Genomic DNA, 15,231 nt, shown 5'->3' with positions numbered 1-15,231 from the left:
CTGGCGTTAATGGCTCAGTTTCGATTTTCAGACCATTTAAAGCCCTCTGAGGCTGTATAACCACCTGAAGAACTCCTTTTTCTTTAACTCGGTCAAGTGTGGTCATCCAAGAAGTTGGTGTACTTGACCCCCACCTCACAGTCACAACTTATTTAGCTCCATAATAACTCTTGGTGCTTGATGTTTTGAGAGAGCACAAAAGAAATGCTGATCTCAGGCTGTAAAAGAGTGGTTAGAAGGTCTTTTCACATGGATTTTATTGAGATTATCTGAATGGAAGTCACTATTTGACCTGGAGAGTAGTTTTACAGCTGTTAAACAGTCTTTAAAGTAATAAAATGTTGCTCCATGCTTCTTTCATTTCAGAGGACATAAAATGTGATATGAAAAAGGCTATTTTGTGGATTTGTGATATTGGAAAATGAAATCAAACTTACCTCAATGGAGTTTAGTAATCAAACCTCTTTTTTATTATTATTATTATTATTATTATTAGTCTTGGAATAGTTCTTATTCTATCCTTAGCAGTCAGCGGGATCTAGATCTTAATATATCATCTTTCACATCATGAAGTCTGGTCACAGTCCAGAGAAGCAGGTTGAATTAGCCTTCGCTGCCTTCAGTGTGCGACTGTGCCATAATGTTCTATTCAGCTCCAGGCTGGTAAAGTGTCACTTTACTGACCTGGCACTTTCCTGTTTTCATCAGACACTTGAACATATCCACCCAGAGCAACTGTGACTTTCATATTTTATAGTTAAATATAACAGCCATCGTTTTTTCTTGAATTAATTTTAGTTTTTTTCTCCCCCTCTTCTTACAGGACACTTACTCCAACTGTTTTAATAATTCACCCATAAGGAGTCAATTTTAAAAACAAAAAAAATTCTTAGAGCTGTTTTTAAGCTATGACTGCATGCTCAGTTTGTCATAGATCAGTGGGAAAGGTCGATCGAACTGAATAATTGTCCTTTATGAGTTTCTTTTTGTCTCTCGCCTAGTCTTCTGTTTTCCCATCTCTGGGGTCAGCAAAGAGGGTTACTTAGGTCGTGTGCATGACTTTGTGTATGTGTACGAGCACACATATGGATTCAACAAACTCAGGTTTCAGATGGGGTCATTTCACTCGAGTACAGTGTTGCCTGGGAGGCTTACACGAACTACATGCAAGCAGTTCAGTTCCTCCTCAATGTAGCGGTTAAGAAAACATGTTCACACCAGTTGTTTTCCTAATTTGACAGCTGCCCCCACCAACTGGTTAAATCTCTGACAGTGGTCCCGAAATGTGACACTGGCCAGACTGACAGTCTAAATGCACATTTCCTGGGGCAAAACAAGGCACTGAATTAGAGCTTAATAAAGAAGTATACATGTACCTACAGATGGGAAAAGTGAAACGGTGTGGTAATGAGTCAATGACAACATTTACCCCCCCACCACCCATTTCTTTCTTTTCCCCATTGAGAGGAAAACTGTGTTGTAATGGATTGTTCATGTGCGTAAGAGGAGTATGTTTACATTGCATGGCAGTACGGGATCGCTTCCCAATATTCCTGGATGGCAGCTTGAGTCAACTGGGAGCACGTTGAAGATGGCAAAGATGTAGGGAGAGGGAAAATACGCCTCCTTCAGTTTGTCATCTAGGAACAAAACGAGTACCAGAAATAAAAGCCTTAGAGGAACAAATGTGGAAGAGAAATACACATAATAATATTGCCTCTTTCTCCACTTTTGTCCTTTTTGGCCAGGACTGGGTCATCACCATAAATCACTCAATATGCAGTCATACACACACTCCCTCTCTCACTCAGATACACAGAAAGTCAGACAGACACCCAGGACAGATCATTGTAGCTCAGCGCCAGGAGATGGATGAGACTGGGGTTTGCCTCTGCTGTGGTGCGATGTATACATTTCAAACAAAAGTATGAATCCTCTCTGCCAACACTTTCTCTCACTGCGAAAATGTGTCCAGCAGACGGTTGACATACATGCACGCACACACTCAGGGCGCGGCCTGCTGCCAACAATAAGACTTGTTTAACGAGTCTCAGCTCTTTGTTGATTTCAGTCTTGCTGCTTTGTTGTTTTTGTGAATCGCGCTCTCCGAGGCTGGTATTAATCTTCACTGTCTGTATACATAAGGTACCCAGAACTGCTCTGTATAACTGGGAATTGTCATGCGACAATGTTTGGTTCAGGTTGGGTGAAGTCTTGTTTCATTCACTGCTTCATTGTTCATGTTGTTGTGAGCTCTTGTGTTTATAGGACTGGGGTAGACCCCTTCCTTCATCACCTCCTACTTTCATCTTTTTCCTGTCACGTTTACTTCCTCGCATACTCTAGCCCCATTTTTCTCCCTTTGACCTCCTTTCTCCTTCTCTTACTCCTGGCCTCATCCAGTGTTTGCGTTCTGGATTCTGGATTCCTCGATGGCAGTGTGCGAGAGTGCAGCGAGACACTGAAGACCTTGGCGTTTTCCAGGTGTTTCTCTGGTGTTTGGCAGTTCTCTGCCTGTGCCTGACTTATTTTGCACAGTCATCTCTTACTGTTATACTGCACTCACTAGAAAACCTCCTGTAGTTTGAAATTGAAACAGAAGAACAGGGTAGCTTTTGACTGAAGGTTGTGCATGTTTTTCTCCAGGCACTCCTCAAATCTGGTATCAGAATTCAGACCCAACTGGCCACATGTTGAGAGTAACATGAATTCAGGCCTGTGTGAAGTATCCTACCAAAATAGCAGTTTCCATAATGTGTTTTGGATAGTTGGATGGAGTTACTCAGGCTTTTCCAAATACCATTTTCTGGGGTTTGGTGCCTGAGTGTTAATCAAAAACAGGGGTAATGACTTGGGCAAGACACGCCAGAATTTAATCTTGTGACACTGACAAAATTACCATATACACAAAGAAAGACCACAGCTGTGCTTTTGCTGTTTCAGCTGTAACTCTACACATAACACAATCACTGCAAACTCAAGATGCAGGAATTTGAACAAATTTGGTAATTTTTTATGTCCAGTGTTCTGCAGTTGAAATCGTTTTTGATTTACTAGTCTGACTCATTAAAACAATTCATTTAATACAGAATTGTTGGTACCGCTTTACTTTTTGTTGCGTTAAGCATCATAAGTTTGTATCTATTATTGTACGATCTACTGTACATTATAAAGCACCTTGAGGCGACTGTTATTGTGATTTGGCACTATCTAAATAAAATTGAATTGAATTAAGCAGTGTAAGGAGTTGTACACGGACACTTGGAAATCCAGGGTTTTGTCAGGTAATGCCACGGAGAACTCCACAGGTTCCCAAAGTGTGGGGCCCGCCCCCTAGGGGGGGGCGCAGAACCATTGCTGGGGGGCACATATGAAAAGGAAAAAAAAAAGAATGCTTGGACACTGCTAGCATAATTGACAGGTTTTTGGCGGGATTCCCACACAAACGCAAAGCAGGAGATGAAGCATCGCCAAATATGTTTCCAAACCAACTTCCTTCCAAGCCAAAGACTATAAAATATGGTGAAGCATATCTTCCCTTGGAATGTAAAGGACTGCTGTGCTTTTGTGTTCACGGAAACATGGCTCAGCGACAGTGTCCCGGACCGCGCCATTCAGCTCGACCAGCTAACATGCTACCGTGCTGACAGAGTCATCGTCGCGGGAGGTAAGACCCGCGGGGGAGGACTTTGTGTTTACATCAATGATGCCTGGTGTCGCGATGCTGTTGCGGTCTGCAAACACTGCTCACCAGTGCTGGAGTTAATGGTTATTAAGTGCCGGCCATTCTATCTACCGAGGGAATATACAGCCATACTCCTGTGCGCTGTGTACATCCCTCCCTCCTCCAATGTCAACAACAGGAATGAGGCACTGAATGAACTGTACCAGCACATCAGTGAGCAGCAGACAGCCCATCCTGATGCTTTTCTCATCCTGGCTGGGGATTTCAATCATGCAGACTTAAAGTGCGTGTTTCCAAAAATACAACAACACATAGACTTTCCAACAAGGGGAAATAACACACTGGACTTTGTTTACACCACCCAGAGAGGAGCTTACAAAGCTTTTCCCCTCCCCTACCTCGGCGCCTCAGACCATATCACTGTCATGCTAATGCCTGCTTACAGACCGCTCGTTAAAGTGACCAAACCGGTTCGTAAGCGGATACAAGTGTGGCCAGAGGGGTCTTCAGAGGCTCTACAGGACTGCTTTAATACTACAGACTGGAACATGTTTAAGCAGGCTGCCACCTATAACAACACCACTGACCTCCAGGAGTACGCAGAGACTGTTACTGCCTACATCAACAAGTGTATTGAGGATGTAACAGTCACGAAAACCATAACTGTCCGGGCCAATCAAAAACCATGGATGACAGGAGAGGTCTACAGGCTGCTGAAAGCTCGGAATGTTGCCTTCAGAGATGGAGACGAGGCAAGCCTGAGGACAGCTAGGGCCAACCTTTCCCGTGGCATCAGAGAGGCTAAGAGACAGTACTCCAGGAAAATATCTCATCACTTCAAAGACAGCAGAGACTCACGGAGCCTGTGGCGGGGCATTCAGACCATCACAGATTACAAGCCCCCACCACAGACCTGTGATAGCACTATCCCCCTGCTGAACGAGCTGAACACTTTCTTTGCTCGCTTTGAAGTCCAAAACAGCACCACTGCACAGAAGACCCCACCCCCTCCTGGTGACCAGGTGATGACTCTGTCACCGGACAGCGTGAGGAGATCCCTCAGCAGGATCAATGCACGTAAAGCTCCGGGTCCTGACAACATTCCTGGTCGTGTACTGAGAGACTGTGCAGTGGAACTCACTGATGTCTTCACAGACATCTTCAACATATCACTCATCCAGGCTGTCGTCCCCACATGTTTTAAAGCCACCACAATCATTCTGGTTCCAAAAAAGTCATCTCCCTCCTGCTTTAATGACTACCGTCCTGTTGCACTTACTCCCATCCTGATGAAGTGCTTCGAACGACTAGTCATGCAACACATCAAGACTGTCCTGCCCCCCTCCCTGGATCCCTTCCAGTTTGCATATCGGCCCAACCGCTCAACCGATGATGCCATCTCCACTGCACTCCACTCGGCACTCACACACCTGGACAAAAAAGACTCATATGTTCGAATGCTGTTCATAGATTTCAGTTCAGCATTCAACACTATAATCCCCCAACAGCTCATTCAAAAACTGGTCCAGCTGGGGCTCAACACCTCACTGTGCAACTGGCTGTTGGATTTCCTCACCGGAAGACCTCAAGCAGTACGGGTTGGCAGTAATACATCCAGCACCATCATTTTAAACACAGGGGCCCCGCAGGGATGTGTGCTGAGCCCCCTCCTCTTCACTCTGCTGACCCATGACTGCACTCCATCATACAGCTCCAACCTCTTCATCAAGTTTGCGGACGACACAACGGTGGTGGGTCTCATTAGCAACAGGGATGAGACCGACTACAGAAGTGAGGTGAGACGCCTGGCCACGTGGTGTGCTGACAACAATCTCTCTCTGAATGTGGAGAAGACGAAGGAGATTGTTGTGGACTTCAGGAGAATGCACACCCAACATGCTCCTCTGACCATTGACGGAGCGTCTGTGGAGAGAGTGAGCAGCACCAAGTTCTTGGGTGTGCACATCACAGAGGATCTCTCCTGGACGTACAACACCACAGCACTGGCCAAGAAATCACAGCAGCGTCTCTTCTTTCTCCGCAAACTAAGAAGAGCAGGAGCACCAGCCCCCATCATGTACACTTTCTACAGAGGCACCATCGAGAGCATCCTGTCGAGCTGCATCACTGTGTGGTTTGGAGCCTGCAATGCGTCCTGTCATAGAACCCTCCAACGCATAGTGAGAGCTGCAGAGAGGATCATTGGTGTCTCTCTCCCCTCCCTCCAGGACATTTACAGCACCCGTCTCACTAAAAAAGCCCTTTGCATAGCGGCTGATCCCACGCACCCAATGCAAAGCTTCTTCAAGCTGCTGCCGTCGGGGAGGAGACTGCGGAGTCTCCAGGCCAGGACCAGCAGGCTGAAGGACAGCTTCATCCATCAGGCTGTCAGGAAGCTTAACTCCCTCCCAATTCTGCCCCCTCTCCCCTCTCTTCTCCACGGTCTCACTGAACTCTGTCACACACACACAAACACACACACTCTCTGACTCACTCACTGGCCTGCACCAGTTACCAGTCACTTTGTGGAGCATTGGACTGCCATTACCTCATAAGACTTTGTTGTTACACTTTCTCTTACCGTACATTACCAAATCTCCATTTGCACTATTTGCCTATTTGCACTACTCTGCCTGGTTTACACTCAATGTCACTTACCCATTATATTGTATATTGTATAGCTTTCTTGTTATATGTAAAATTGTATTTATTTAAATTTTTACTTTTTAATTATTTTACTTGCATTTTTAATCACTTTTATATTTAAATATATTTAAATGTTCATTTGCTATTTATCTAGGGATTGAGAGTAACGCAATTTCTATTCTCTGTATGTCCTGTACATGTGGCAGAATCGACAAATAAAGTTGACTTTGACTTTGACTTTGACAATAACGTGGCGCACAGCGTGATGTGAAAAAAGGCACATAGCTTTGACGTTGCGTGACGAACTCTGTATTCCTCGTCCACACGTAAACGCAAATACGGAGTTTTAAAAAATCCTCCCTTTTCGGTGTTTCGAAACGCCGTTTATGTGTGGATGAAAGGCCCAAACGCATAGAAACAGTTGCATTTTCAAATATACCCGCGTAGGTGTGGACGTAGCGTAAAAGAGTTAGTAGTTTATTTCATTGCTACCTGTAAATTTATTGCAGTTTATTCATGTAGTTGTCTACTAAATGTTTGAGGTGTGAAATAAACCACAATAGAGTTTGAAAACAAAATATGGGTGTGTGTGTGTGGTTGGAGGATGTGTTTGTGCGGTTGGGGGGGTGCGAAGATTTTTCTTGTAAAATAGAAGGGGGCCTAACGAAAAAAGTTTGGGAACCACTGATACAGTCCAAGTCGAGTGCAGCAGAACAAAGACCATTGTGGAGGGTCTATTCTCATGTCCAACAGTATTATGAACTAATAAACTTACTGGAGCTTGTACTTGGTAAGCTTGTTGTTTGTTGCTAGTTTTTCACACCACTGTGCAGACTCTGAGATCTATCAGCAGTTACCAGTTGCTGGACTATGTCAAATTTTAGCATATTGCCCAAAATGCTATAGGCTGTCCTTATTCGCAGCTATTTTTACAGTAGACACAGTCTGATTCATTCTGCATCTTTAGCTTCATGTTGCCTCTCCCTCTGGGAATTAAACTATGCTTTGCAGTAGGGCTGCTCGATTATGGCAAAAATGATAATCACGATTATTTTCACTGAAATTGAGATCACGATTATTTGACGATATTTATTTAACCCTTTAAGATCTACCATAGAACCAAGTCCGCCAGAGCTTATAATATTTTTTTTACATGCTGTAGTGCCATTTGTGGGAGCATTTCAAGTTGCTATACATCAATACAACTGTTATAGCCCATATTTTAAAAATGTGTATGTATTAAGTCCATAGTAACTACATTAATTGCAAAAAAGTGCAATAAATTACAAAAAAATTGAAAATCGTTTTTGTTTTTTTTTACATATATTTCTACTTGGAGAAATTTAAGAGGCTTATCCCTCAAAACTTTAAATACAAAAAAGTTGCAAAAAATAGTTTACAACAACAGGAAATTTATTTTGAGTGTCTTCATAGTTTTATTTTTGGAGATACAGCAATTTTTATATACACTGCAGGAAAAACAAAAAAACAATCCTATGATGCAAATTTGCAAAGAATGTGCATGTGCATCAAAATAAACTATTTCCAGCAGTGCAATTCGAGTTCTAAGGCCTACAAGTAAAAAACTACATTTTCCGCGAAAATGACGTCACTTGCGATAGTTCGCATTGACGTCTTTTTCAATGTGGGAAGTGTTAAGAACAGCTGATCGGATCGGCAAAGCGTGTTTCTGGAATATTATGTTTTTGTTCCTGCAAGCGCTTTTTATGCAATTTTTGCAAAGCTATATGTGGAAGGAAACCGTGACCTAGGACAAGCTGATGGCATAAGATGTAAGTACAACTCCTCTGGTTTCATATGGAAAAAAATTTATTGTGCTAGCTTAGCGGTTCAGGTTCTACAGGGATTTAAAAATAGTTATACAAAACGAGCATGCTGCTCTGACCGGCTTTAAAGGGTTAACAATAACAATGTATTGAATAATGACTTTAAAAAATAATATAAAATAGTGTGCAAATACTGATAACAGTGCAAATGTTTGCAATAAAAGAAATAAATGAAAAATGTAAACTTTGCAGTGTTGCTCTGTGGTGCAGCTACGACACCATAGCAAAGTTTACACACTGTGTCTACTTGATCCACGTCTGACTCCGCGAAGCCATAATGTTTCCACACCACTGAAGTTTTTTTTTTTTTTTTTACCTCTCTTTTCAACCAACGGCAGTCCACTCCTCTCCAAATAACTTCTGCTTAGCTTTCCGAGCTTCCCTCGGGTCCTCTTAATTGTTGTGACGCGTGTTCGAAATGCAGAGCAGTGCGCTTGATTTGCCACACGGAGCAGCGCGAGAGTAAAGCATGAGGGAGGGGCTAATAATCGGCTCAGTCATTTTTAATGATCGTTGAAAGCCCAGATCGTAATCGTGATTAAAATTCGATTAATTGAGCAGCCCTACTTTGCAGCAATTATATGCATGTTTCTCTTGGTATTTTGGGGGTTGGAGACAGACAAAGTAACATTCACATCAGAGCCAGACCATTCCTTAACGCCTACACACTGACCCCATACAGAATGTTTCACATATTTAGTTGATTGACAATTGTGTTCATTGAAACAATTTATTTTTATTGTAGCAGGCCTCATTTAAGTGGATTTTATTATGAAGAGGAAGCTGATAGTGTAAACTACAGTTTTAATGATCCTTATTTTCATTTTTTTGGAAACCCCAAACAGCATATCATAAAGATACATGAGACTTACAGAATAATCTATTAGTATAAATATTTACAAGTGTGCATAAACTCTGCCTGGGTTTGGTGTGCGTGCTCTGTGGTCATCTAGAAATAAGCACTTGTAAAGATGGGACAACAATGTTATCTGTATAATTACATGATTTTCTTCATAATTTCATGGTGTTAAAAGAGCAAATATGGAAGAATAATATACATCAGGTGGGGAAAAAAGGTAGACAGCAAGTGGTAATGTAGATTTCTGCAAAAATTTTTTTAACTGGATCCAATTAAACCGTTTGTTTCACTGTTTTACTGTCACACTTGCTCAGCTTTTATGTGCAAGTAGATTTGGTTAATTTGATGACAACAGCAGCTGCAGTCACAGTAGCAATAGTGATGGATAGTACCAGTAATTAAAGTAGTAAACACAGTAACAGCAGCAACAGTAATAGCAGTGGTGGCAGGAGTAGTAAATTCTTGTATGGCTGAGATGTTTCTCCTGCTTTGGCACTAATCCTGTCACACCTCCGCCACTCCTAGAATGTCAGTTGCAGGGTCATCAGCTGGAGGCAGGAGGACATATAGGTGATGTTTCCTTGCCATCCCCTATAGCTGCCTTTTTGGTTTTTACCCAAACTGCTATCCTTCCTCTGGAGCCACAACCAAAAACTTGATTTCTCAGCCACCTCCTAGCTCCCTCAAAGCTATCCACAGGTTTGGGCTACCACAGAGTAGTTGGATAACAAATGACCTTTTATAGCAAAACACTTTAAGATCGTCTGTCTACAGCTTGTTGAAGCATTACATCATAACAGTATCTTTGAAAAGGTTAGGTTTTATGTAGCATCAAAGAAGTGATGTCGTGCTTATTAGGATTACAAATGATATCTTAACTGCTGATAGTAGTGAATGTTCTGTTCTAGTACTACTCAGTGCAGCAATTGATACAGTGTTTTGTTTTATCACTCCTCTGCAGCAGTTTTGGCAAGCAGAACCATTGTCTGAATGTATCGTTGTGCCAAACACATTTTTTGTTTTCATTGGTGACCACAGCTCTCAATACTGTGCACTGAACTGTGGAATCCCCCAGGGGTCTATACTGGGACCTGTCTTTTTGTGTGTGTGGCCGCTGTGTCACATTAGACAGGGAGACAATATTACATTCCACTGCTATGCCGATGACGTGCAGCTCTAAGTTCTACTACGTTTTTAAAGTTTTAAAACGTATATAATGTCGAACGGTTATTAAGAAATGGATGAGTGAGTTTCAGACAAAACAAGAATTTGAGTAATTGGCACAGACGAGCTGCATCCAGGTATCGTGTCTTCTTGCCCGGATGCAGGGGTGGGTACAGTGCTGGCTGTAGCTCAGGAGGTAGAGCAGGTCATTTACACAGGTTGCTGCTTCAATATTGCCGTATGAATGTCTGTGAATGTTAGATAGAAAGGCACTTGCTTAGAAAAAGCACAAAAAAGTGCTTGTATGAATGGGTGAATGAGGTAAGTTGTTTAAAGCTTTGAGGGCTCAGGTAGAGTAGAAATGCCTTTCCTGGGAAATTGTCTTTATGAAGAAATGCTCCTGCTTCACCCAGACGGCATCATCTACCACCATGGTTTTCTGCTGTTTCTGGCTAGCTTTAAAACAGAACTGTCACAGTGCTCCCAGATCAAACATTTAGTTTGATCTGTATGTACTAGGGCTGCCACAAACGATTATTTTGATAGTCGACTAGTCACCGATTATTTTTGCGATTAGTCAACTAATCAGATCATGCATCCATTGGACATAAAACGTACAGCTTATTGCACAAGCATGCATCTGCTCTTATATAACTATCATTAGCTTACAGCTTTAAGTGTTTAAGGTATGTGCTAACTAAAAATAGAGACAAGATGATAGTTTATGAAATTTGCAGATTGTTTCGGTGAAATTTAATAAACTCCTTGCTATCTAAAATATAACAGGACACTCGAGTATATTCTCGAGCATCTCACACTTCTGATAATCAGAAATGTGAAAACTATAACTTTAATCTCAGCCAAACCGATTTACTCAGGAACAAATAAAATACTAAAAAAAGCCAAAAATAAAATTTTTAAGTTATCTAAGTGACTTATATATATTTAACCTGAGTAGCGAAAGACGGCGGTGGGTTTGAAAACAATTTGCCGGGAGTCCGGTGTTCTCACGGGCTCTAGTGAGCCTTGCCCCCGGCTAGCTATCGAGCTAGTGGGTAACAGACGTCTCCGAAAATGTCGGAGCGCTTTTGAAAATATGTGGTGTCTTGATAAACTGAGCAGATATTTGAGGTTTACACAGTTACATTCTCGCCTGAAAATATGTTAAACGTTTATTTTGTGACCCAGAAAGAATAATAAGAGTAATATTAAAACTAACTAGCTGCCGCCATTGTTGGCAACTGAGCTGGGCTGCGCTATGAATTCTGGGACACAGCTTCTTCTTCTTCGGGGTTTAACGGCAGCTGGCATCCTTGTACATGCAGTGCTGCCATCTTCTGTTTCAGTCCGTTATTACACTCTTAAATCCTACTACTTATTCCTGCGTCGACTATTAAATTAGTCGTCGACGATTTTGATAGTCGATGTAATCATGACTAGTCGACTAATCGTGGCAGCCCTGGTATGTACTGTAGTCATGTTCTAACCTATAATTTAGGTTTGTATGCACTGTTTGAGGTTAGTGAAAAGCACCTTTTCGGTAGATTTTAATTATTTTTTTATCAATTGTAGTTACAGCAGTGGCAATACAGTCAACCACCTGCTTATTCGCGGTTCAGTATTTGTGGATTCGCGGATTTCTATAGCGCTAAAATATTTTTTATTTTCATTTTATTTTAGTGACTAAATACATTTCTTATGATTAAAAAAAATTGACTAATTTTCAAATATTAACATTAATGTAAAAACACCAAAATATCAGTAAATTGTTTTGTTTTGTTTTTTTTCTTAAAAAAGATTTGCCAAACAACGCGCAGATTCCTAACACAAAGCTCACGGGAAAATTAAAATAGGCATTTTTAGAGGTATTTGCAGATTTCAGCAATTCGTGGGCAGTTGTGGTCCCTAATCCCCGCGAATTCCGGGGGTCGACTGTAGTGGTGTGGCCTTAGCCCGAGGTGTCTGGGTTCAACTAAGAAGAGTTAAGAATGGGTTTCAGATGTAACTAAGCACAGATGTATAACTCTTGTGGGTGAAGGTTATTTTCTCTGTGATTCACTGTAATTTGATTCTATGAGAGAATTGATCATGTAGGTTCTTTTAGTGTTTTAGATGTATTGACAAATATATTGAGGATTGGGTTTTTATATTTCTCTGGTAGATGTTCTACTGTTGTTGGGGAAACTACTAAGTTATAGCACTTTGCTTAACATGTAAATGCCCTGTGATAAAAATGACATGTTCTTGCATTTTCCCCTCATTTGATCCTTTGACTCTATTGTTATCAGTCTCAACTGAATTCTTGTTGCCAGGTGTCCACGAGGGACGCTCAGAGAGACAGGCTGTAGATATGTTTGCATGTCTGCATGCATGACCTGTCTCTGTGTGTGAACGCACTTGTGTGCAAGTGAGTGTGCATGCATGCATATGTGTGCTGTCTGTACTGTACTCTATGTCAACATGACACAGGCTACATTTTGCCAGAGATGCATTAGTTATGGCTAGAAATGGGTTAGTATGGAATAAATAATGGATACCATCTTTTCCCTCTGAATAAATCAAGACCAGAGAAATGGACAGGAGAGGAGAGCTAAAAAAACTAAAGACAAGAGAGTGAGTGAGCATCTGTGTCATATGAAGAGTAACAGAGCAAGAATGGTGACACACTCGCCTTCATTTTTGCAAAGAACTGTGATTTATTTTAGGAAGGTGCAGTTTGACATATTTGTTACACAGAAAGTGATTTACAAGATTGATGGTTTTTGAGTCTTAACAAACAACCGATTTCTCTCATTAAGTAAGAACACAGTGTTTTTTAAGCTAAAAATTTTCTCTGTGCTTTCTGTCTTTGCCTCCTCATCAGGCGCTGGGCCAGACATTTACTTTTCCTGACATCTTCCCAGAAAAAGAGCGGGCACCGGCTGAGGGCTCTATGGAGGAGATGCAGGAGAAGTTCATGGAGGACGAAAAGCAGAGGCAGAAACTCGACCCCAGGAGAGGAGGGGTCACCGAGTGGTTTGGACTCTGAGACAGACTGACAGACTATGCGTGTATGTGTGCATTTCATAGGGATCAACATGCATTGACTTAAAATATTTTGATGATACTTCTGTTTCTGTAAGAAACACTTATATGTGTGCATGAAAGAAGAACGAGCATGTGCGTGGGAGACTGCAGCCATGTGTTTCGTGTGTGTGTGTTTGTGTTTGTGTTTGCGAGGCGTCAACTGAGTAACCCGAGCCAGAACAGAATCCGAGGAGGAGGAGAGTGGCCAAGCTCCATCTTTGATGAACCCAACTCACCAAATTTCTATCACCTCAGATGACCTCTTCTCTTCCTCCTCACACTCTACTTTTCCCACCTCCTCTCCTTTTTACCACCATCTCTTTGGCAACAGTGTAATTGCACCTCCTCGCTTTGTTTCTCTCTCTCTTTTTTTTTTGTTTCAGAGGTTTTCTCCCTGCACCCCTACTGTGTTTTTCCTATTATGCTCATCCCTCCACTATGATCTTCTTCTTTCCCACCAATGACTGTGATGTCCCTAGTAGCCATTATTCTTAGGCTAGTTGGATCTGACTATCTGGGCAGCCCACAGCCTTCTCTCTTTTATGAGTTTGCCTTGGATTAATTGACCACTTAAGGTAAACAACAATTAAAATGTTTGAGCAAAGCGAGCACATGGAAATTACAGGAGGGTTATATTGCAGCATTTTGTGGTAGCCCATCTTGCCGTAACTCTGGAAAAAGATTGTACTTTGTGTGTGTATCTTTGCCTACCGCGCAAGACTTACCAGTGAATCTGTCCTATTGTACATGCTGTTGGAATAAGACCTAATAAACAGTCACTTGCTCTGCTTTGTCTTGTGTTGTCCTTTCTTCATCTCCCACGACTGCTGTGTTGAAAAACAGCCACCTTGAGATTCTGTTTGTTGCACAAGTTTGCCTGCGCAAGTGCCAATGTGGTCTGGTAGCTGTTTTGACAAAGTAATGATCTGTGTTTGAATCGGGCCAGTGGAGGATGGAGCTCCGTTACGGTAATAAAGCCCATAAAAGGGAGGGACTTCTCCTGGGCACCCTCAGACCCTCCATTATACTGAAAGGCCAAGGTTACTGTAAGTGTCCCCCAGCCGTGACCACTAATGCTCTCTGGCTAATACAAAGGTCCAGTCCCTGACCTCACCCAGCCAACTCATCTATCACTAAGGAGAATGTCAATATTGATCCTGTTGGCCCTTTGTCTGCTGCCTGGAACCACTCACCCCCTGTGTTACTATAAAGCAATCTGATTTGGAATGAAACAAGCCTCCAGTTACACAGCCCCTCCGTTTCTCACTCTTTCCCTTGTTCTCACTTTTTCACTTTTTTATTTTCTTCTTTCTTTACTCTGCTCTCTTGTTGCCCAACCTGAACCTCCAGAGAAACAGCTGCTTAACCAACTGAGAGAGAGTCCAAATTCCTTTTCTCGCTCTCCCCCTGGCCTGAACAGACCCCACATGAAAGTTGGGAAATCAAGTTGTGGTGTTTTCCAAGTAATTATCTGTTCCTGTTGTCCTCTTGTTCTTTGTCACGGGGAAGCCCTGTTTGTTCTAAAGTCACATACATGCATTGGTACATTAACAGCAACTGTCAACAATCTGACAGTGAGCCGCTAACATTAAATCTCTGTTTAAGGCCTGCTGACAGTGGTGGTTATGTAGTGTTGGGGATACATTTTTATTTTTTTAACTGCAGAGACATTGCACATTAGAATAGAATAGAATTCAACTTTATTGTCATTGCACATGCACAGGTACAGGGCAACGAAATGCAGTTTGCATCCATCCAGAAGTGCTTTAGTGATATAGATATATTACAATATATATTAGCAATAATATAGATATGTGAGTATATTACAGAAATGGTAGATGAGCAGCAGTTATCCAGCCGGACATGTTGGGGGCGGTTGGTCAGGAAGTCCAGTAACCATTTGCAGATGAGGGAACTGATACCCAGGTCTGTCAGTTTCCTGATGAGTTGTGAGGGGTGGATTG

The 15,231-nt window shown here is 42.0% G+C and overlaps 1 protein-coding gene across 1 annotated transcript in view; it reads left to right on the top strand.

Annotated features, from left to right (window-relative positions):
* The window catches only part of mrpl23 (mitochondrial ribosomal protein L23), a 49,915-nt gene extending 35,870 nt beyond the window's left edge, over positions 1–14,045 (top strand). The window contains exon 5 of the mRNA XM_085359053.1: positions 13,065–14,045. Coding sequence (XP_085215179.1) covers positions 13,065–13,229 — 165 coding nt within the window. The 3' untranslated portion in view covers positions 13,230–14,045. The remainder of the gene's footprint in view (positions 1–13,064) is intronic.
* Positions 14,046–15,231: the final 1,186 nt, after the last annotated feature.

This window comes from Diplotaxodon limnothrissa, linkage group LG7, assembly GCF_057381915.1.
Source record: "Diplotaxodon limnothrissa isolate DT_005_m linkage group LG7, D_limnothrissa_male_GT1.1, whole genome shotgun sequence".
NCBI lineage: Eukaryota > Metazoa > Chordata > Actinopteri > Cichliformes > Cichlidae > Diplotaxodon > Diplotaxodon limnothrissa.
This window is presented reverse-complemented; position numbering and strand designations above follow the sequence as displayed.